General features: G+C 39.5%; 1 protein-coding gene across 1 annotated transcript; it reads left to right on the top strand.

The window, feature by feature from the left end:
* The first annotated feature begins 7 nt into the window (after nt 1-7).
* Nucleotides 8-841, top strand: LOC141249569 (uncharacterized). Its single transcript, XM_073669679.1, has one exon. It carries the CDS (start codon nt 8-10, stop codon nt 839-841), a length of 834 nt encoding a protein of 277 aa, XP_073525780.1.
* Nucleotides 842-25105: the final 24264 nt, after the last annotated feature.

The raw sequence follows: 25105 nt of genomic DNA, 5'->3' as shown, positions 1-25105 counted from the left end.
CTCCGAGATGTTTTCTGATTTATCTATAGTACCAGTAGTTTGTGTTAATAGTCATCGCACCAAAGTGATGAAATCTTTATTCAATGATAAACCTTTTGATGCAGGTGTACTTGTATCATTCCTAAGAATAATAACGAAAGCAATATATCCCCAGGATGATTCAGGGCTAAGGCGTAGCGCTAACTTATACTTTGCAGTTGGAATAGTGCTCATGATCATCTGCCTTGTCTTCTACAATGTGGCACATAAGCTTCCTGTGATCAAATACTTCACTGACCTGAAAATTCAAGCTGTAAATGAAGAACAGCAAATAGTCAAGGGCTCTTTAGCAGCAGGTCCCCTTTGGAGATCCACCTTGTCGAAGGTTGTGGGAAGAATCAAATGGTACTGTTTCGGTATTCTCCTCATCTATGTTGTCACACTATCAATCTTCCCAGGATACATCACAGAAGATGTGCATTCAGAAATCTTTAAGGACTGGTATTCTATTTTCCTCATTGCTTGCTACAATGTGTTTGATCTTGTGGGCAAGTCTCTAACTGCAGTTTATCTACTTGAGAATGAGAAGATTGCAGTTGGAGCAACTGTTTTAAGGCTACTGTTTTATCCACTGTTCTTGGGTTGTTTGCATGGACCTAGTTTTTTCAGGACAGAGATCCCAGTTTCAATATTGACTTGTCTTTTAGGACTTACTAATGGATACTTCACTAGCGTTCTCATGATTCTGGCTCCCAAGAAAGTGCAACTTCAACATTCTGAAACTGCAGGGATTGTGATTGTGTTGTTCTTGGTTGTTGGGTTAGCTATTGGTTCTATTGTCGCCTGGTTTTGGGTCATCTGATTGAGCTCATCAACCATTATTGTAAGTTAAATTTCTTACCATCTGAAATTCCTGTTGTAATTGTGATATATGGTTAATAGTGCATTATCTGTATTACTCATTCATGAGACTATGGATGCCTTATATATGTCCAGGTAAATCTAACCTGTGCTCGTTTCACTGTTTCATAAGCAGAGTGAAGCAATGGATCTAATTGAAAGAAAAGATAAATGTCACTTCTTTTATGTTTTATTTTAGCTTGGTTCAAATTGTATACAAGTACACTAGGGTGAAAGACACGTAATTGAGTGGAAGCGTACTCTCTATTAATGGAAGTTACTATCCTTCACCCTCATCCTTCCCCGATCAAATCAATACGATTTCGTCGAAAATTTTATGTGATAATTGTTGGTGATTTTAGTGTCATCAATATATTTTAGTAGTAATATGATTTACTAGAGCCCGATGCGATTTCACGTTAAGCTCGGAAAAAAGTTAGGGGAGAGCGGAGTGCGGAGTGTACGCTTGTTGAACTAACGAGCTATCGATCGCGAATACGAAACAGGGGTCAAGGGGTGCAACCCCCTTACCGGGTCAAGGGGTTGCGCCCCTCGCGGGGTCCAGGGGCAGAGTCCCTGGCTGGGAGCAGGGTGCGAGGTAGCGCCCCGATTTTTTCGGAAAAGCCATATTCGGTTAATTACCGGAATTAACATAATTTCTTGAAAAGGTATGATCAAGAGTCTGTTAATTAACCGAATTAACACATTTAATCGCACAACCTCCATAACCGTCATAACTGTTTCGGTTTTCTATCTCTATAAATAGAGGTCTTCGGTCTCACTTATAACGTTACAAAACTTATACATTTTCACTACGTTCAAGATTTGTTCTCTTGTGCCTGAAACAGATTGACATTCTCGGATTACCCCAATAGAGATTTCGTGTAACCCGGGCATTCTATAGGGTCGAAACACTTTGTTCGGAAAGTGAATTAACACGATTCGTGTAAGTAGTCCAAGATTATCACACCCTCGAAACTAACAAACGAACAAAGTATTTTTCTGATAATCATGGCTGGAGGAAGTACGGTGAAGGAGATGACAACTAACTTCGGGAAACGGGACAAGTTCCAAGGAAACGATTTCAGACGCTGGCAGAAGAAGTTGCACTTTATGTTGACCGCGTTGAAGGTGGTGTATGTCCTGTCTACACCGATGCCTGAAGTGTTGGAGAAAGACACGATGAGGCACAGTTCAAAATGGGAAAACGATGACTACATTTGCAGATGACACATCCTGAACTGTATGTCTGATCCTTTGTTTGATATTTATCAGAATGCGCAATCTGCGAAGAAACTGTGGGATTCTCTCGAATTCAAGTATATGGCAGAGGACTCTTCTAGCAAGAAGTTCCTGGCTAGCGATTTCAACAACTACAAAATTGTTGATACGCGGTCTGTCATGGAACAGTTCAATGAACTCCTCCGAATCCTAGGACAGTTCACACAACAGGGGTTGAACATGGATGAATCTATATCCGTCTCAAGTGTTGTGATTGATAAGTTGCCTCCTTCTTGGAAGGGATACAAGCACACATTGAAACATGCTAAAGAGGAACTGTCTTTGGTACAACTTGGAAGTCACCTGAGCATAGAGGAATCTCTAAGGGCGTAGGATGGTGACAAAGGCAAGGGAAAAGAGGTTGCTGGACCCTCGGTTAACATGATCGAAGAGGGTAAGAACTATAATAACAAGAACAAAGGAAAGGAGCGTGCTTTCAAGAACCACAATTTTGGTTCCAACAAGAAACCGAAACTAGAATGTTGGAAATGTGGCAAAACTGACCATTTCAAGAGGGATTGTCGATCTGGCAAGAAGCACGACAACGCGAATGCAAGTGGTTGAGGAAAGGGGTCTAAGGACCAATCCCAAAACCAAGGTAAGAATTTAGTACGTGATTTGAATGGTTTGATCAAATATTCGTTATCACTAATTTCTGAAGCATTTTATGTACAAGATGATGCTTTCGCGTGGTGGATGGATTCTGGCGCCACAACACATATTTGCAATGATCGTTGCTCGTTTAAGACTCTTGTACCAGTGGATGACGGTTTTGTCCTTTACATAGGTGATGATCATATCGCTCCGATAGAAGGCAAAGGAAATGTGGTGCTAGAATTCAGTTCTGAAAAATCCGTGACTTTGTATAATGTTTATATGTTCCTAAATTACGCAAGAACCTGATTTCAGGCCCTTTATTAGATAAGCTTGGTTACAAGCAAGTTTCTGAATCTGAAAAGTGTTTCTTGTCAAAGTGTGGTGTATTTATTGAATTCGGGTATTATAATAATGGAGTGTTTATGGTGAATCTGAATGGAGTTCCTTATGATTTTGGTTCTGTATTTATGTCTACTTCTAATGCTATTGATTCATCTTTATGGCATGCTCGTCTAGGACATGTGTACTATAAAAGAATGCTTGAAATGTCTAAAGATGATTTAATTCTTGGTTTTGATGGAAATGTAGAAATGTGTAACACTTGCATGTATCACTAGACAACCTTTTAAAAGTGTAACAAGAAAATTTGTCATACTTGAATTAATACATAGTGATTTATGTGTTTTGCATGTAACTCCATCATTAGGGAACAAGAAGTATGTTATCACTTTTATAGATGATGCATCTAGGTTTTGTTATGTTTATTTGTTGCATACAAAGGATGAAGCCTTAGATAAATTCAGAATTTATAAAACTGAAGTTGAATTGTAACATAATGACTTGATTAAAGTCTTACGTTCGGATAGAGGTGGTGAATATTATGATCCTGTATTTTTCCAATCTGTGGGAATCATTCATGAAACTACGACTCCTTATACACCATAACAGAATGGTGTGGTTGAAAGGAAAAATAGAGCTCTTGAGGAAATGATGAATGCCATGTTATCTTACTCTGGTTTGAGTGAAGGCTTTGTGGAGAAGCCATGTTAACGGCTTGATAATTATTAAATAGGGTTCCTAATAAAAGGAACAAGACTACCCCATATGAACTTTGGTATACGAAACGACCCAACTTGACATTTTCGCGTGTTTGGGGGTGTAGGGTCGTGGTTAGACTCTCGGGCCCTAAAAAAAACTTTGAGTGAAAAGGGTATTGATTGCATCTTTGTTGAATATGCTCCAAGGCTTATAGATTTTATGTTATGGAACCTAATGATTCAGTTTCTATTAACACAATTATAGACTCAAGAGATGCTAAATTTGACGAGAATCGTTTCTCTTCAATACCTAGACCAAGGTACACTATACCAAATTTGAATGAATCTCTAAGGAATGATTATTCAAATGATGTACCAAGTGAGACACCTGAACTCCGTAGAGGTAAAAGAGCTAGAAACCTAAATTTTATGGTTTTAATTTTCAACTATATTTAGTTGAGTGATCAAAGGATCAGGTTGAATCCCATTACTCTTACTGTTATAGTATAGAGGAAGATCCAAGAACATATGATGAAGCTATTAAATCTCGAGATTCTGCTTTTTGGAAAGAAGCAATTGATGATGAGATTGGATCTATCATGGAAAACAATACTTGGGTATTGTCTGATTTACCACCAGGTTGTAAGCCACTGGAATGCAAATGGATCTTCAAAAGGAAGATGAAAGTCGATGGTACAATTGACAAGTTTAAAGCTCGATTGGTTATCCAAGGCTTTAGACAAATAGAATGAATCAATTACTTCGATACCTACACTCCAGTTGCTCGTATCAATACTATTAGATTGTTAATTGCATTGGCGGTTATTCACAATTTAGTGATCCATCGAATGGATGTCAAAACAGCATTTCTAAATGGTGATTTGGAAGAAGAAGTGTATATGAAGCAACCGGAAGGATTTGTAATGCCTGGTAATGAGCATAAGGTGTGTAAGCTAATTAAGTCATTGTATGGGCTAAAACAAGCACCAGCACAGTGGCATCAAAAGTTTGATGAGGTTGTTTTGTCTAGTGGTTTCATTCTAAACAAAGCTGACAAATGTGTATATAGCAAATTTGATGCATCCGGTAGAGGTGTTATCATTTGTCTATATATTGATGACATGCTGATATTTGGCACTGACCAAAGTCAAGTTGATAAAACAAAGAGTTTTTTGTCATCAAAGTTCTCCATGAAGGATATGGGAGAAGTGGACGGTATTCTTGGTATTAAGATTAAACGAGAGAATAAAGGGATTGTAATTACACAATCTCACTACGTTGAGAAAATATTCAAGAAGTTTAATCGTGAAGATTGTTCTCCGGTAAGTACACCATGGATCCGGAAAAAAAACTTATGCCAAATACAGGTAAACTTGTGGATCGGCTCGAATACTAAAAAACAATAGGTTATTTGATGTATGCTATGACGAGCACTAGATCAGATATTTCTTATGAAGTTGGTAAATTGAGCAGATTTACTAGTAATCATAGTAGACATCATTGGCATGTAATAACAAGGGTATTCAAGTACTTGAAGGGTACTATGAATTATGGTTTGTCAAATGTGAGATTCCTTCAGTATTAGAGGGTTATACGAATGCTAGTTGGATAAATAATATTGAAGATTCATCCTCTACGAGTGGATGGGTGTTCTTGCTTGGGGGAGGTGTCATTTCATGGGCTTCCAAGAAGCAAACATGTATAACTAGTTCCACAATGGAATCCGAGTTTGTAGCATTAGCCGTGCTGGTAAAGAAGCGGATGGCTAAGAAACTTAGTATATGAGATTCCAATTTGGCCTAAACTGATATCACAAATTTCTATCCGTTGCGATAGTGCTGCCACATTGGCTAAAGCTTATAGTCAAATATACAATGGCAAGTCTAGAGGTGTTAGACATAGTGATTAGAGATTTAATCATGAATTGGGTGATATCCATTGTTTGTTCGGTTGCAACAAATTTTGGCTGACCACTTGACGAAGGGGATAGTTAGGGACTTAGTGAGTAAGTTGGTAATTGGAATGGGATTAAAGTCCACCTAAATCTACTAGCTATGGTATACCCAATTTACTTCTAATACAACGTTAGAAGCAGAATTCAATGTGGAAAGATCATAGTTAGAGATTAGAGCACATATGTTTGTCTTCCCAGGGTATGTGCTCAGACCTGCAAGTGATGGTTAGGTTGAAGTATATCTACTTAATGGTTCTTTTGAAAAATTGCAAATGCAGGTGCAAGATTAAAAGGGCCACCTATGTGAGAATGAGTTTTTCCGCTTCAAGAAGCTTGGACTTGGCTTCCTATATGCTCATTAATGGATAAGGACACATGGCTTCCTATATCCTCATAAATTGTCAGTGTAATAAGGAGACGCTCTAGAGCAAATGAAGGAAGCAAAAAGCAAGCAAATATGAGTGACTAGCAAAGAACAGAACGAACTAAGCATGAAGAAGAAGGTAAATTGAACCTTGGATTGCTTTGTTAATGTGTTTTATTATTGAATTTTATGGTTATTTATAGATGTAGTAAAGTTAGGGTTCATGAATACCCTTCTATATTAAAATTTTATATCTTTTCAAGCCTTCTTCTTAATTTTAGCCAATTCTCCTCTTCTTAGTGGTCTCTACTATTCTTTCTCTTTTAATTTTTATTTATTAAAATAAATTATCATATTTATAGGAACAAATTGCTAGGATAAATTTATATTAATCTATTTAATTTATTAAAGGTGTTTTTGCACGGAACCACCCCTTATTTGTCTGAATTTGCAAGGAACCACCCTCTATATCGGTAATTATTTAAAACCACACAAATTTCATACTTTTCTTACTGAAAGTCACCCATTAACAGATTCCGTTAGAATTCCTGTTAAAAACAATGAATTGACGAAAATACCCCCCCCCCCCCTTAATTTAAAAAATTACAAAATAGCTAGTCATCTAGGCTTCCCTCTTTTTCACCATTGTTGCCCCTTTTTCACCATTAATGAACTGTCGAAATCTGCTATATCAACCACATTATGTACAACAGACCTGCTACGAGTAGCAATGGATAGCTTCCTCCCAATAGTATGATCGAAACCAAAATCAGGCAACATATTTTCTACAGTCGTGTCTTTCAGCATACGTAATGTCTCAGAGAATGGCACCTAGCGCAAACTCCAGGCTTTTCAACTAGAGAACCTTTCTTCGGAGAATCTGAGATTTGGGGTTCATCCGCGATTGGTAATCGGGGTATTGGAAGAAGGTTGATGAAGAACTCGGGTTGTTTGGAGTCAGCATCTTGCATATGAACACCACAGCCGGGACAGATACGCCTTGTTGGGGATTGGTTTTCATCAAAATTGCCTTCTCTACAGAATGCAACTTTGTCGGACATTGAGAATAGTGTTTCACTAAAAATGATGTGGAATTGAGAGCGGGGTTTGCTAGAACAAGTTTGTCCATGAATTGGCATTTCTTGTCAAATCCCCAGCCAGGGTTACTCTACACATATTTTAAGATAAAGGGTCAGTATAAATGAAAAACCACAAATCAGATGAAATTCGAAAATGTGAGATATGGTGAGCAAGCAAGTAAACCCGGAGAGCCTTAATAGATCAGTCAGTCAACCTTTTAACAGAGTCTGGTGTGCTTGAAGGCAGTTAAAGTAGCAAGGTGATATATAACAGGGTAATAAGATATTATTAAACTATTTAAGCAAATATAACATAGTTTAGAGTTTAAACAACAATAAGTATGAAGAGGTGGCAATAAGTACTTTATAAAGTGATAACTTCTATTTCATAGTTTTGGATGAATTACAGAAATGAGAACTCTCTTAGTTTCAATTTTCTTCCACAATAAAGCTTCAGTCAACAATGAAATATTTGAGATGCCTATACTTGCTCCCCTTTGAATCCTCTCATAGATGGTAGCAAATTGAACATGCAACATTTTATAGATCTAGCAAAAAACCTTTCTTTAGAGAAACTGAGATTTGGGGTTCATCCGCGATTGGTATAAGGGAAATGGGTGATTTGTAATCAAGGGTTTTGGAAGAAGGTTGATGAAGAACCCAGGTTGTTTGGAGTCAACCATCTTGCATATGAACACCACAACCAGGACAGATACGCCTTGTTGAGGATTGGCTTTCATCAAAATTGTCTTCTCTATTGAATGCAACTTTTCTCGACACTGAAGAATAGCGTTTCACTCAAAATGTTGTGGAACTGGGAGCGGGGTTTGCTAGAACAAGTTTGTCCATGAAAACCTTTCTTTAGAGAATCTGAGATTTGGGGTTCATCCGCGATTGGAATACGGGAAATGGGTGATTTGTATTCGGGGGTTTTGGAAGAAGGTTGATGAAGAACCTAGATTGTTTGGAGTCAACATCTTGCATATGAACACCACAACCAGGACATATATGCCTTGTTGGGGATTGGTTTTCATCAAAATTGCCTTCTCTACTGAATGTAACTTTGTTGGACATTGAAAAATAGTGTTTCACTAAAAATGGTGTGGAACCGAGAGCAGGGTTTGCTAGAACAAGTTTGTCCATGAATTGGCATTTCTTGTCAAATCCCCAGCCAAGGTTACTCTACCATTTCAAGATCAAGGGTCAGTATAAATGAAAACCCACAAATAAGATGAAATCTGGAAATGTAAGATATGGTGAGCAAGCAAGTAAACCTGGAGAGTCTTAATAGATCAGTCAGTGAACCTTTTAACAAAGACAGGTGTGCTTGAAGGCAGTGTTTTAGTGAGTGGTATTCTACTCATGGTATGTTCCATAACTTCATGTTAAAGTAGCGAGGGAGATATACAACAGGGTAATACAATATTATTAAATAATTTAAGCAAATATAACATAGTTTAAAGTTTAAAAAGCAATAAGCATGAAGAGGTGGAAATAAGTACTTTCTAAAGTGATAACTTCTTGATGTGGGATTATCTCCTACAATCTCGGACCTAGAGGATTCAACCAACAACACACTAAGAACAAGTGTTCTAAGTGTTGTTCAAACTTGAAAGCAAGCAAGAATAAGAAGAAAGAAAGAGTTTTGAAGTAAGAAATGGATATGTTCTTGAAGAGAACATCTCTATCTAGGTAAGGCACCTTGGACTTAAGCTCAACACAATACAAGAAGAGAAAGATCAAAGCAAGCTATAACTTAACACAACATGGAGATATACTACCATGAGCACCAAGAGTTTCCCATTCAACAAGCTTACACAATCAATTACATAAATAAGGTGAAATAGGTAAGGTAAGCAGTTTGGTAGCTCTGCTCAAACTAACAAAGGTGTCCTTCGAGAAACTAGGAGGAGTTTTACTCTCTACAACATCAATTCAATCAAAGGCCCTTTATGAAGGTTAACTTTAGGCTTTTATACCTAGGTTGAAACCGGCCTTTTGACACCTAAAAATAACTCAAATAAGGACCAAATTACCCTAAGATAAGTTCCACAAAAGAGTTAGGGAAGGGGGTGAAAACGTTACACCTAGACAACTTAGCCGGCTAAGTTTCTAGTTGTGATAGTTGCACAAAATGCCAAATGCAGCCATGCTGGAGTCCTCCAATGGCTTGGATGTCTTCGTTGGATATATTGGGGATGAGAACTTCTTTCACATGCCAGAAGTGTAGAAGCAATGGATTCCAAATCATGCCGTAAGTCTTGAGTCAAAGTTGCTTGTAGAATGAGGTCTTGGATCTTCTTTGACATAGTTCTTGTGATGGCTCCTTGGGTAGTTGGCTTGAGGGATGCTCTTGCATCATTCCCTCCCTCTTGATAGAGGCCTGACCCCAGGCCATCCCCTCCCATAATGGGCAATGGCTCTTCTTGGCTAGCTTCCTCCCATGTTCATCTTGGAACTCTTCTTGGTGCATTTGTGGGTGGAAGCCTCTAAATCTGTCATCTGAGGCTTGAGTGTGCTTCTTGGTCATACACACAAGTCTTGTATCTTTAGTCCACTCATCTATGAGCCAATATTGCACGTGTTTTGGCACCTTGGAGGCTAGTATAGGCAAATGCAACTTGTTCTCTCGGTTCTTTGCTTTGTGCCTTGACTTCTTGTCCTCGCTAATGGACTTATCCTTTGCATTGATCCTTTTATGTTCTGCAGCCCTACGAATCTAAAATGGAGTAATAGGCTTGAGAGTAATTTTCTCACCATTGAACAATAAATGGTACTTGTTAGCATAACCATCATGCATCACTTTGTTACCATCTTGCCAAGGTTTTTCAAAGAGGAAGGGACTTTCTTGCATAGCTAGAATGTTAAATAAGATTGTGTTTATGTAATGGTCAATTTTAAGTGTTACCTTACATTTCCCATGTACTTTAAACTCTACACAATCATTCATCCAATGAAGCTCATAAGGCCTATGGTGCAAAACCGAGACTAGTTGTAGTTCTTGGACTAATTCATTGTTAGCTATGTTGCAACAACTATCTCCATCTATGGTTAAGTCACACACCTTATCCTTAACTAGATACTTACTAAAAGACAAGTCTTCTCCTAGGTTATCTTCCACAAGTTTAGTTTGGACCTTAAGGGATTTCTTGCAACTAAGGCTTGCACCTTGTTCATACTCTAGCTCTTTATTATGCACTAGTTCATTCTCATGCTCTTCAATATGGTTAAGGTCATTGTTAATTTCATGAATAAATTCGGAATCAATTTGTTCTAATGCATTGATTATCATGTCTCCCTTGTTAGGACAATCTTTCTCATAGTGACCCTTACCTTGACACTTAAGGCATTCTATGTTACTAGTCCGAGTGTTCATAGAGCGAGAAGTATGAGAGGGTTTAGAAGTACTCCCTTGGTTGCTAAAGGATGAAACTTCGAACTTAGGCAACTGGTAGGATTGGTCCTTGTATGGCTCTCTTGGAGCTATGACTTCCTTGGGCTTGTTTTGGTTAGCTCTTCCTACATTTCCTTCTCATGTATTGTTGTTGGAGTTGTTTGGCTTACTTCCTTGGAATGTTCTTGCCTTGAGCTTTCTCTCCACCTTGATGGCATTGTGAAGAAGTTCTATACTTGTAGTGTAGGGATACATGCTCACTTCCATGGAAAGGGATGGATTCAAAACCCTTAAGTACCTAGCATTGGTAGCCTCATCATCTTCACTCACATTGGACTTGATCATTGCCACTTGCATGGCATTATAGGCCTCCTCGGCAGTCATGCTTCCTTGCTTCAAATTCTCCAAACTTTGCCTCAGTTCTCTTGCATAATGATGAGGTATAAACCTTGCCCTCATGACATCCTTCATCTCCTTCCATGTAGTGATGGAAGGTTGAAAGTTGATCCACCTCTCTTGGACTAGGTTGTGCCACCACATCTTTGCAAAATCTTGGAACCCTAAGGTGGCAAGTTGCAACTTCTTCATCTCTTGAAAGTTGTGGCAAGTCCAAATTTGCTCCATCTTCCTCTCCCATCTCATGTATGAGGCTGGATCACACTTCCCTCCAAAGCTTGGGATCTTGAACTTCACCTTGCCTATGCCATCTTCCTCTCTTTGTCTAGGTCCTTGCCCTTGTTCTTGGAACCTTGGTCTCCTTCCTCTTCCTCCTTGCCTCATGTACCTATCCTCCTGAAACTCATCAACATCATCATCACTATACCTATTCAAATCAGGAGAGTTAGGGTTAGAACACTCCCTTGGATAGTTCATTGGTGGAGGTCTAGGCAATGGTGAGACAATGGGTCTAGTGGGTACTCTTATGGGATCCGGCCTTAGGTGAGGTGATATGGATCCATGCCTCACATCTTGGCTTTGCAATGGTAGTTGAGTGTGTGGGTGTGTAGTCCCTCCAATTTCAAATTGTGTCCCTAGAACTATAGGTGGTGTTCTAGGCTTGTCTTGTTTGGATTCAAGGGTGTCTAGTCTACTAGAGAGGTCATTCATGCCCTTCTTCAAGTCACTAAGAATGTTCGCTAAATCAGGTTGATTAGTGATACTATTGTTTGAATTAATCATGGGATTCACCTCTTCTTGGTGGGAGTCATGATGTGAGCTAGACATGATCAAATACAACAAACAATGAACATCATTAATGTTAGTCTAATAAGTTTGTGTTTGCTTGTGTTTGATTCACTCTACACTCTTAAATGTCCTCTCAAACCTTGGCTATTTAATCACCTTATCAATGCAATGTGATTCTAGTAATACTTGTTAGCTTGGTACACTAAGATACTTAATCAACAAAGAGTTATAGCTAGCATAGACAAGTAAGTGCACTTGTAAGAAAATGATGTAGGAATGTGTATAGCTCAAAGGGACTTGAGAATGTTTTACCTCAGTTATGGTGCATAAAGAAGCCCTTGATTTGCCTTGGAAGTTTCCTTGAGAATTAGGATAGGATATGTGTTTAAACTAGGCTAAGTGTTAGTCGAGCACTAAGGCATAAGGGTGGGGTTAGGCTAGGTGTGAGGGGCTCATGGCAATCCCCTCTCTCCTTCTTATTTATGTGTTTTAGGACACTTGGTCGCGTTGCAAATGTTGCACTTGGAATACACAAAAAAAGGTACAAGACTTGATTAAAAATAGGCAAGCAAGCACGTTACTCGGTGATGTACAAAAATGGTGTTGAACACAACTTTGGGCGTTTGTTTCAATGGATTAATGAGCTGTAATGGATATGAGCTTTCCTGATTCTTGCAATGGGGGATTTTCTATGTGGAAGGATCAGGTCACAATCCAAAGGGCACGACCCAATGTGGCTGCAAAGTCTTGTGAAAAGGCTAGGTCAACACATATGTAGGGTGATGTGCAAAAATGTGTTGAACACAACTTTGGGCGTTTGTTTCAATAGATTAATGAGCTGTAATGGATGTCAGCTTTCTTGATTCTTGTAGTGGGGGATTTTCTATGTGGAAGGCTCAGGTCACATCCCAAAAGGCACGACCCAATGTGTCTGCAATGTCTTGTGAAAAGGCTAGGTCAATACATGTGAAAAGTAGATAGTGACACTTTACCGCTTTCGGAAAGAACTTTAGCTTTAGTGTTTGGACAATCTACTCGTGCATTTTGGCTGGTTTTTGTTGCCCTCAACGTATCAAATGTTTTTCTTCATGGGGCTCATAAGTGTTCTTCAATTGGTTGTGTTTGGTTTGAGGTGTGAAACTTCAAAGATAGTGTCTTGACCACTTTTGTGCGTGAATTCAAGCACTCGACTAGGTTTGGCTTTGGTTCTCTCTTAGACACTTCCTCAAATTTTCTTGGTGATTCCTTAGGCCTCCTCAAACACATCAAACTTTGGGTTTAGTTCCTACAAACACTCAAAAGATTCATTAGCATTAGATCAACAAAAAGGCACGCAACAACAAGGTTTTGGCTAGTGTTTTGGGGCTGTTTTTTGGTGTGACTTTGCAAGTGTTGCAAAGCATTTTGTTTTTGTGTTTTTAAGGATGAGAGATGTTTGAAAACTCAGATGAGCTATGATACCACTTGATGTGGGATTATCTCCCACAAGCTCGGACCTAGAGGATTCAACCAACAACACACTAAGAACAAGTGTTCTAAGTGTTGTTCAAACTTGAAAGCAAGCAAGAACAAGAAGAAAGAAAGAGTTTTGAAGTAAGAAATGGATATGTTCTTGAAGAGAACTTATCTATCTAGGTAAAGCACCTTGGACTTAACCTCAACACAATACAAGAAGAGAAAGATCAAAGCAAGCTATAACTTAACACAACATGGAGATATACTACCATGAGCACCAAGAGTTTCCCATTCAACAAGCTTACACAATAAATTACATAAACAAGATGAAATAGGCAAGGTAAGCAGTTTGGTAGCTGTGCTCAAACTAACAAAGGTGGCCCTTGAGAAACTAGGAGGAGTTTTACTCTCTACAACATCAATTCAATCAAAGGCCCTTTGTGAAGGTTAAATTTAGGCTTTTATACCTAGGTTGAACCCGGCCTTTTGACACCTAAAAATACCTCAAATAAGGACCAAATTACCCTAAGATAAGTTCCACAAAATAGTTAGGGAAGGGGGTGAAAACGTTATACCTAGACAACTTATCCGGCTAAGTGTCTAATTGTGATAGTTGCACAAAAATGCCAAATGCAGCCATGTTGGAGTCCTCCAATGGCTTGGCTGTCTTCATTGGATATATTGGGGATGAGAACTTCTTTAACATGCCAGAAGTGTAGAAGCAATGGGTTCCAAATCATTCCCTAAGTCTTGAGTCAAAATTGCTTGTAGAATGAGGTCTTGGATCTTCTTTGACATAGTTATTGTGATGGCTCCTTGAGTAGTTGGCTTGAGGGATGATCCTTCATCACTTCTATTATATAGTTTTGGATGAACTACATAATTAAGAACTCTCTTTGTTTCAGTTTGCTTCCACAATAAAGTTTCAGTCAACAATGAAATATTTGAGAAGCCCATACTTGCTTCCCTTTAAATCCTCCCATATATGGTAGCAAAGAGAACATGCAATATTTTACAGATCTAGCAAGAAGATAACCGGATAGCAAAAACTGACGTTTGCCAAAAAAAAAGAAGAGCAAATCCAGCCTAAACCTTATCTAACTGACAAAATCAAACATATTGTAGATAGTGACTTTCGGGTAGCAACAATGGTGAAAAGGGGGGAAACAATGGTGAAAAAAGAGGGAAGGATAGAAGGCTAGGTATTTTTGTAATTTTTTAAAATTAAGTGGCGGTATTTTTGTCAATTCACCATTTTTAACAGGAATCTAACAAAATCTGTTAATGGGTGGCTTTCGGTAAGAAAAGTATGGAATCTGTGTGGTTTTACATATTTATCGATATAGAGAGTGATCTACAAGGTTCTCCGATAGAAAACATTTCTTTTGAGAATCTAAGATTTGGGGTTCATCCGCAATTGGTATACGGGAAATGGGTGATTTGTAATCGAGGGTTTTGGAAGAAGGTTGATGAAGAACCTAAATTGTTTAGAGTCAACATCTTGCATATGAACACCACAACCAGGACATATACGCCTTGTTGGGGATTGGTTTTCATCAAAATTGCCTTCTCTACTGAATGCAACTTTGTTGGGCACTGAAGAATAGTGTTTCACTAAAAATTGGGTGGAACTGAGAGTGGGGTTTGCTAGAACAAGTTTGTCCATGAATTGGCATTACTTCTCAAATCTCCAGCCAGGGTTACTCTACACATTTCAAGAGCGAGAGTTAGTATAAATGAAAAACCACAAATAAGATGAAATTCGGAAATGTGAGATATGGTGAGCAAGCAAGTAAACCTGGAGAGTCTTAATAGATCGGCCAGTCAACCTTTTAACAGAGTCTGGTGTGCTTGAGGCAATGTTTTAGTAAGTGGTACTCTAGTCATTGTATCTTCCACAATTTCCTATTGAAGCAGCAAGGGGGATATACAAAAGGGTAATAGGATATCATTAAATGATTTAAACAAATATAACATAGTTTAAAGTTTAAACAACAATAAGCATGAAGAGGTGGAAATAAGTACTTTCTGAAGTGATAACTTCTATTATATAGTTTTGGATGAACTATAAAAATAAGAACTCTCTTAGTTTCAGTTTGCTTCCACAATAAAGTTTCAGTCAACAATGAAATATTTGAGATGCCCATACTTGCTCCCCTTTGAATCCTCCCATAGATGGTAGCATATAGAACATGCAACATTTTATAGATCTAGCAAGAAGATAACCAAAGAGCAAAAACTGACGTTTGCCAAAAAAAAAGGAGCAAATCCGGCCTAAACGTTATCTAATCGATAAAATCAAACATATTGTAGATGGTGACTTTTGGGTAGCAACAATGGTGAAAAAAGGGGCAACAATGGCAAAAAAAAGGGAAGGGTAGATGGCAAGATATTTCTGTAATTTCTTTAAATTAAGTGGGGGTATTTTTATCAATTCACCGTTTTTAACAGGAATTCTAACAGAATGTGTTAATGGTGGCTTTCCGTAAGCAAAGTATGAAATCTGTGTGGTTTTAAATAATTATCGATATAGAGGGGTGATCTACAAAGTTCTTCGGTAGAAAACCTTTATTTAGGGAATCTGAGATTTGGGGTTCATCCGCGATTGGTATACAGGAAATGGGTGATTTGTAATCGGGGGTTTTGGAAGAAGGTTTGATGAAGAACCCGAGTTGTTCGGAGTCAACATCTTGCATATGAACACCACAGCTAGGACGGATTCTCCTTGTTGGGGATTGGTTTTCATCAAAATTGCCTTCTCTACTGAATTCAACTTTGTTGGACATTGAAGAATAGTGTTTCACTAAAAATGGTGTGGAACTGAGAGCGGGGTTTGCTAGAACAAGTTTTCCCATGAAGTGGCATTTCTTGTCAAATCCACAACTAGGGTTATTGTACACATATTTCAAGATCAAGGGTCAATATAAATGAAAACCCATAAATAAGATGAAATCCGGAAATGTGAGATATGGTGAGCAAGCAAGTAAACCTGGAAAATCTTAATAGATCAGTCAGTGAACCTTTTAACAGAGTCTAGTGTGCTTGAAGGCAGTGTTTTAGTGAGTGGTACTCTACTCATTGTATCTTCCACAATTTCTTGTTGAAGCAGCAAGGGGGATATACAAAAGGGTAATAGGATATTATTAAATGATTTAAACAAATATAACATAGTTTAAAGTTTAAACAACAATAAACATGAAGAGGTGGAAATAAGTACTTTCTGAAGTGATAACTTCTATTATATAGTTTTGGATGAACTACAGAAATAAGAACTCTCTTAGTTTCAGTTTGCTTCCACAATAAAGTTTCAGTCAACAATGAAATATTTGAGATGCCCATACTTGCTCCTCTTTAAATTATGGTAGCAAACAGAACATGCAATATTTTATAGATCTGGCAAGAAGATAATCGGATAGCAAAACTAATGTTTGCCCAAAAAAATGAGCAAATCCGGCCTAAACCTTATCTAATTTACAAACTCAAAAATATTGTAGATGGTGATTTTCGGGTAGCAACAATGGTGAAAAAAGGGGCAACAATGGTAAAAAAAGAGGGAAGGGTAGATGGCAAGATATTTTGTAATTTTTTAAAATTAAGTGGGGATATTTTTGTCAATTTCACTGTTTTTAACAGGACTTCTAATGGAATCTGTTAATCGGTGGCTTTCCGTAAGAAAAGTACGGAATCTGTGTGGTTTTAAATAATTATTGATATAGAGAGTGATCTACAAGGTTCTCCGGTAGAAAACCTTTCTTTAGAGAATCTGAGATTTAGGGTTTATCCGGGATTGGTATACGGGAAATGGGTGATTTGTAATTGGGGGTTTCAGAAGAAGCTTTGATGAAGAACCCATGTTGTTTGGAGTCAGTATCTTGCATATGAGCACTACATCCAGGACAGATTCGCTTTGTTGGGGATTGATTTTCATCAAAATTGCCTTCTACTAAATGCAACTTTGTTGAACATTGAAGAATTGTGTCACTAAAAATGGTATGGAACTGAGAGCGGGGTTTGCTAGAACAAGTTTGTCCATGAATTGGCATTTCTTGTCAAACCCCCAGTCACGGTTACTCTACACATATTTCAAGATCAAGGGTCAGTATAAATGAAAAACCACAAATAAGATAAAATTCGGGAATGTGAGATATGGTAAGCAGTCTTAATAGATCAGTCAATGAACCTTTTAACAGTGGGGGTATTTTTGTCAATTCACCGTTTTTTACAAGAATTCTAACAGAAGGTTTTGGTAAGAAAAGTATGAAATATGTGTGGTTTTTAAATAATTATCGATATAGAGGGCGGTTCCTTTCAAATTTGGACAAATAAGGGGTGGTTCTGTGCAAAAACGCCTTTATAATAATATATTTCTTTTGGTATTAAGATTTGTCAAAACAATAAATATTTTAACTACATAAATGAAATTTAAGTATAAGGTTTATAAAAAAGTTTCAAAAGTTTGATCTATAAAAAAAAAGAAAACTGTCCAAAGCCACCCCTTATATCTCAAATATTGCCCAAAGCCACCCCTTATATCAAAGTTTACCACAAGCCACCCAAATTTCACATTTTTCTTGTCCAAAGCCACCCCTCCCCCTATTCAGTTAGTTTTTCCATCCAAATTAACGAAAAGACAATTATGCCCCTTACAGAATTTCAAAATTACACTAAAAATGAAAGTTTAAAAATGAAATAAAATAAAATTCAAAGAAGTGGATCCAAATTAGGGCTGTCCGAGTTCGTCAGACTTCGTCTTCAATGGTGAAGGTCCTTCTCCTTCTTTCGTCTTCAATGGTGAAGGTCATTCTCCTTCGTTCGTCCGAGTTCGTCTTCGTCTTCATCGACCTTCTCCTTCGTTGTTCTTCTTCTCGATCTCTTTGCTGCAACCCTAATCCCGCAAAAACAAATTGCAACGCAGATTAAAACAAAAAAAATTGCAACCTCTTCGCTGCAACCTTCTCGACCTCTTCGTTCCAGAGTCGATCTTCTGCGCTTCCATTCAACGGAGAAGCTGGCGGAATCCGAGGAAAAACGAAGGAGCTGTCGAAACAACGAAGGAGCTTCTCGACCTCTTTGTTCTAGAGTCGATCTTCTCGACCTCTTCGTTCCAGATTCGCTACTGAGGAACTCGATTTAGGTTCTTCTTCAGAACAGTTGTTCTTCAATTATAAAATTCGGATCTCTTGCCATTTGTTGAAGAAGCGCAGAATAAACGAATTCGCTACCGAGGAACTCGATTTGGGTTCTCCTTCGTTGTTCCTCGGATTCCGCCAGCTTCTTCGTTGGGTTCAGAACAATTGGGTTCAACGAATTCGCCATTGTTGAAGAACAAGGAATTCGCCATTGTTCGTCCGTTGTTCGTCCAAGGGTACAGTAAACGAATTGGGTTCGTCCATTGTTCGTCAACGAATTGGGTTCAACGAATAAACGAATTTGTTGAAGAACAATGAATTCGCCATTGTTCGTCCAAGGGTACAGTAATTGTTCAAAGAAGAACAATGAAGAACAGTTCAAGGATTATAGGGATATTTTTGGATTTTTGGGAAATATATTAAGGGTATTTTAGACATTTTCTCATTTTTAACAGGAAATTTGACGGAATCCGTCCAAGGGCGGATTTGGGCAAGGAAAAATGTGAAATTTGGGTGGCTTGTGGAAAACTTTGATATAAGGGGTTGCTTTGGGCAATATTTGAGATATAATGGGTGGCTTTGGGCAATTTTCTCTAAAGAAAAGGGTGTTTTTGTTAACAATTTAGTATTATCAATACTTAAATTATTGTCATCAACACAAGATTTACAGTTTCACTGTCAGTAACAATTTAATATCATCAATACACAAATTTATTGTCATCAACACATATTTTCTCAAGTTTCATTATTATCAACACATAATTCATCATCATCAACACATAATTTTTCCAGGTTTCATTGTCATCAATATATAATTTCATTGTCATAAACATAGAATTTTTCAAGTTTTAGTGTCATCAACACTATTTAGTGTCATCATTACATAAATTTATTATCATCAACACATAAGTTTCCAGATTTCACTGTCATCAACATAGAATATCAGTGCATCAACACATAATTTTCCAGGTTTCAGTGTCATCAGGACGGTTTATTGTCATTAACAAATAATTTTAGAGTCATCAAGTTTGAAAAAAGTGTAATCAACGTTGAGAAAAATGTCATCGAGTTTGAAAAAATGTGTTGTAAGTTTAAAAAAAGTGTGATCAAATTTGAAAAAAGTGTCATTACAAGAGTTTAATCAAGGTTCAAAACGTATCATCAGAATAGAAAAAAACATCATCAAACTTAAGAAAATGACCGAGTTTGAAAAGCACCATCAACCTAAAAAAATGTGTCAACAAAGTTTAAAAAGAGTATCATGAAAAATGTGATTGACTGAATATATTTATAGCTATCAGTTGAATAATTCAAAGAAATTTAGGATGCTAGCAGAGTCTCAACCCAATTCGTCTCGTATCCGGTATCTCTCATCAATCTCTTCTTTATGCTAATATTTTGGTATGCATGATTAATCATGTATGTATATGTAGAAGACAATTTGAATGTACGAGGATGTTTACTGGATACAGTCAAAGCATGTGATTTCTGAGTAGTTAAGAAATCCAAGAAAAAGTAATCTCTACTCAATAGCAAAAATAATAATCCTACAAGTTACCTTGCCAATTTGAAAGTGCTCATCAGTAAAACAATGTACAAGAAAGTGTAATTATGTATTTAGATCAAATGCAATCAACAAAGATAAAATTCAGCAACACTGGCCGAATGACAGAGCTGGTTGTAGGCCCGTTCATCTGAAAAGATAGCACAAAGAGTAAATCATTTATCAATTGATGAAATAAGGTGCATCTTTGGAGATGCTTGTAACGTGTTACTAATAAAACACATTTCAACACTATGATTTAGAGAATAAGCCGAGATTTGGCATAATACTAAAAGTTTTCAGCTCCGTCTAAACATTTGAAAAGATAAACCTAGATTTGGTCTATTTCTAAAATCCAACAAAGGGACAATAGCTTTGAGAGTCAGTCAACTTGAATATTCAACCTAGATACACAAAAATGCTCAAATAACAACTAAAGATCACAGTGTGACTATAAAGAAAATATACTCTCATTGACGCGGTGCGGGAGGAAGACGACGGAATGAAGGATGTCGACCGAGGATGATGTATTAGATCTAGCATGGCCAGATCTGGAAAAAGGGATGAATGTTGCACGAGATATGGAAAAGGCACTAATGGTGTACGAGATCTAGTATGACCGAGGAAGTCAGCAAGATGAAGTACATGACGACGAGGCAGATGACGATTGTGGATATAGATGGATCCCTTCCCCGATTTCCAGATATGTAAAAGTTATCCGTTTCCAAAATCAGTTGAATGCCTTCACCGGTGGTGTTGCTTGTAATAACCATCACTTCGACTAACGAGCATTTATGTAATATTACTATTATCTTAATAATAATAATATGGTCTAAAAAATTATTTTGATAATAATTTAAATGATTTTATTCTCATATAATTAAGTTGATACTCAACTATTTATGATTTAAATTTTAATAATATGTTGAAGGACATTTTTCTTAACCTTTTAGAAACACTTTAATTACTTAAATATCGGATTTTGCTAGAAGGGTATTACCTTAACTTTCTAAAAACATTTGGGTAAATTCCGTAAATATTTAAAAATGCAATTGAAGCATTTAGCCTTCATATGGCTTCTCACTGGCCGCTCATGTTGAACCTCTCTTATTCTTTCATTGTCAAAATCATTGTAAATGCAGTAAGGCTCCGTTCGGCAATACCTAGATGAAATTTTTTTTATCTAGCTGGAAATTGATAGATGGAAAAATATTAGATGAAATGGTAGATGGAATTCATAAACAAGCTACAAATGTGGAGATGAAATTTTCAAAGGAAGATTAGATGGAATTCATAAAGGTAGATGGAATTTGGTCTGACAAGCACCTAGATGGAAAATCAGATAAAAACATGCGTTCGGTTGGCAGCTAGATGGAATTCACATTTTTCAGCTGATTCCATCTAGTACCGAACAGAGCCTAAGGCTATACTAGAGTCCTTAAATTTCCACCTTCCGCCTTTTTTTATCAGTTTATGGCTTTAGTGGGTGAATGTTGTTTAAATTAAAGTATTCCATTATCTTCTCTCGTCACCCTTCTCCTCTTTTCCTATAAGGTTTAAACCCTTAAATTATACTATCTTCTTCCTCTATTTTGAGCCTACATTCCTTTTCATTTGGGTGTGTGTTCTACTAGGATACCTCTTCAGTCAGAGTTGTTGTGCTGGTATCTCCCCCTTTGATTCGGTGAAAGTGAAACTCTGTTCCTATCTCCGTTATTTTTATCCTACAAAATTGCTTTATAGTCTCTCTCTCCTTTTTAACTTGATAGAACACTGCAATTCAATGTTGGTGCAGGTCCCACAGCCTTGTTTTATATCTGATGGGTTTTTGCTCATATAAGAAAAAGGGGGAAAGACTCATTAAGAAATGGCCCAAAGAATCCTCTCATATAAATACTAGAATGCGGAGTACGGAAATGGATCACATTTTTCTCCTTCGTACTAAAACTCTGCCGAAATACAGAGCTAAAACATTCTTTTGTCATATTACCCTCGAGCACTACCCATAATATATTCCCCTCTATTGAGTTGTTACTGACTTGAGCGTCGGAGAGCCAAATCCAGAGGAAGCCCCCCCTCTCCCCTGGGTTCGGTTGTGCAGGTACATCCTCGATGACCCAACAAGGACAATCGACGAGCACCTCGGACTCTTGAAGCTTTAAACTGCCTTTACCCTCAGCTAAGGAAAACAAGAGTAAATCTCAGCCTCTCGTCGAGACGTGTTGACTCAACGAGAATCTTGGGCTTCAACACTGGCGCCAACCGTGGTTTCTTTCTCAAGCACTTAAGCAGACCACGAGTACTGAATGGCTAGCCGGAACACAACACAGAGCAGACGGCGCAACAACAGTGCACCAGCCAGGCGTCAAGACACTAGCTCCCGAGTAGGTAACGTCTCCGTGGACGCAACCACTCAGCGGAGCCGCAACGTCGCTCTGACCGCTAACATGGTCGAATTCCAAGAGTATCGACGTTTCCTAGCGACAAGGCAACAACACGAACAACTAGAACTGTGTCTCCGTCAAGAGGACGAGGGACGCCAACATCAGCAGGACGAACTAGCATTAGCCATGCTAAACAAAGAGTCTCGACTCGCGAGAGAGCGCGAGCTCGCCCGTCTAGATCCCGAGACTCGACACAATGCTCAAGCGCACGGGCCAGGCCGCCACTCTACACCCCCACAATACCCTAACGGCCAGCTCGTGTAACCTCGCGCACTCCATGCACCTCAAGAGACTACCCTATGCCCGAACGCATAACCCGTCGAGCCTCATCGACCACCCTCTCGAGTCCACGAGCCTTACATGCCACAATACATGCCACCCAATTTATACGAACAACGACCACATGAACAACACCTACCTCAGGCCTATGCACCGAACATCGTCGACCCTACTCACAACCCATACACCAACTATATACCCGAGTACCATAGTCACGAGCAGCACATGGTGCCACGACCACACGGCCCGTACAATACCTTACCCGCTCCCTACTATGACCATCAAATTAGCGCGGGGTCAATCTCTCGAGGGGCCACAATCTTCTCCGATCATATCGTCCACACCCCCGTGCGGGAAGACTTTAAGTACCCAACCTCGAAGGAGTAACCGGTAGTGAAGACCCTCGGGACCATATCAATCTATACCGGTACTCCATGCTGGTGTGCAATGCTGATGACGCCACTATGTTCAAGGGGTTCCCGAACACGATTTCCGGGACCGCCCTCTCATGGATATTGTCCCTACCAAAGCGAATCATCCATAGTTTTGAAGATTTGGAAGAGCGGTTCATTACCCACTTCAGCGCCTCTAAGAAGCGCAAGGTGACAATGCTGCAGACGCAGGGGGTCAAACAGAGAGCGGGCGAGAGCCTAGAGAATTATGTACGAAGGTTCACTGCCATAGCGCTCGAGGCGCACGACTTCACTGAAAATGGTGCTCGACAAGCCTTTTTTGGGGGACTGCTCGACGATTCGGACTCCAAAGACAGGCTAGGTCAAAAGATCAATGACAGGGATGTGTATCGCAGCTATGATCGGATGCTTTAGAAGGCCTATGGCCGGATCGAGTCCGACAAGATCACAGGCCGGAACAATGGGACCGAGCCCTCACAGAAGCAGGGACACGCACAGGGCAATGGTCAAAAGGACAACGCACCATGGGTACCCAAACGACAGACAGATCAACACTCGAGGGCTCCGGCCCTCCAAGCCCAAGGCCACCAGGGTCAAGCCCAATTCCCAGTGCAAGAAATGATGGCCACTATTCAAGGGGCCGCAAGGCGAGGGCGACAGGCAGCGCCCCAGGGCCAAGGGGTGTGGTGTGAGAGACATCACAGTCACAGCCACTCGACCGCGCATTGTCGAAGCATTTACCGAGAGGCTCAGGCAGAGGACAGACGCGTCATGGCTGCTCTCCGAGTAGAGGGGAGAGAGGCCAACCAGTTACCCCCACCCTTCCCTCAACCGCCTCAATTCCCTCGGCCAGACGACTTTGTGAGGACGATCACGGGGCGCCACGAACCGCGACTCCCTAGTCGGCGAGAACTGAGGCGATCCACCAATGCGCCCCTTCCCCAGGGAAGCCACTGATGCTCATCACTGAATCCACTCGAAATCCGTATCAATTATGCTTCACCAATACGGATATCGTCGAGTGGGCCAACAAGAGGGATCCGCTCATCGTCCACATTCAGTTGTGGACCAAGGTTGTTAAGCGTGTAATGGTTGATACAGGCAGTGCAGCAGATATCATATACTGGGATGCCTATCAGAAACTCGGACTCGAAGCTTCACGACTCCTCCCAACAAAATCCAACCTCGTCGGCTTCACCAGAGATTTGATAAAGGCATTAGGGGTCGCAACGATTGATATGATATTAGGAGATCATGACGGTCCTCAGCGAAGCTGCCCTATTGATTTCCTAGTCATCTCTCTGGCATCTTCGTATAACGCCATCTTGGGACGAGACTCCCTAACACGCTTCGAGGTTGTCGTATCCATAAGCCACTTTTGCCTAAAATTTCCAACAGTCAGTGGTACGGGCGTCGCGAGGGGTAACCAAGAAGAAAGCGAGACTTGCTACATTCAGGCAGAATAGAAAGACAAAAATTCTGTAAATGCAAATCAGCTATACTTGTCCGGGTCGCTACGGACAGACGATGAAGCGGACCTCGATCCCAAGGAGGAGAGTAAGTCAGGTTCGGGGACCGAGAACTTACCACAGGCCGTCGAGGTGGAGAAGCAATGTATATCACCTTTTGTCAAGGCGGGAAAGAATTTATATATCGGTCAAGGCCTTTGCCCAAACGTAATAACAGAAATCAAGGTAATGCTCGGAGCCTCGATGGACATTTTCGCGTGGACCCCTCGAGACCTGAAAGGCATACCCCCCCAAGATCATGACTCATTCCATGGTCATCGATCCACAAGCTACTCCTTGAAGGCAGAAAAAGTGAAAGCAGGCAGGGCCAAAGAACGAGGCCGCAGCGGCCGAGCTGGCCAAGCTTCTCAAGGCCGGTTTCGTCCAACCTATTCAGTACCCAACTTGGCTGGCCAATCTTGTAATGGTCCCCAAGAAGGACACAGGGAAGTAGCGCATGTGCGTCGACTTCACAGATCTAAACAAGGCCTGCCCGAAAGACAGTTACCCCCTTCCCTCAATCGATCAGCTCGTCGACTCGACCGCGGGGCATGAGGCGTTAAG

The sequence above is a fragment of the Phyllobates terribilis genome, unplaced genomic scaffold (genome assembly GCF_046119375.1).
Source record: "Phyllobates terribilis strain yellow unplaced genomic scaffold, ASM4611937v1 Scaffold_4766__1_contigs__length_57355, whole genome shotgun sequence".
Lineage (NCBI taxonomy): Eukaryota > Metazoa > Chordata > Amphibia > Anura > Dendrobatidae > Phyllobates > Phyllobates terribilis.
The sequence above is the reverse complement of the archived record's forward strand: the minus strand, read 5'-3'. Positions and strand labels throughout refer to the sequence as shown.

What these genes read in the sequence shown, in the direction of transcription:
- LOC141249569 (XM_073669679.1), top strand. Translation starts at nt 8, where the DNA reads ATGTTTTCTGATTTATCTATAGTACCAGTAGTTTGTGTTAATAGTCAT.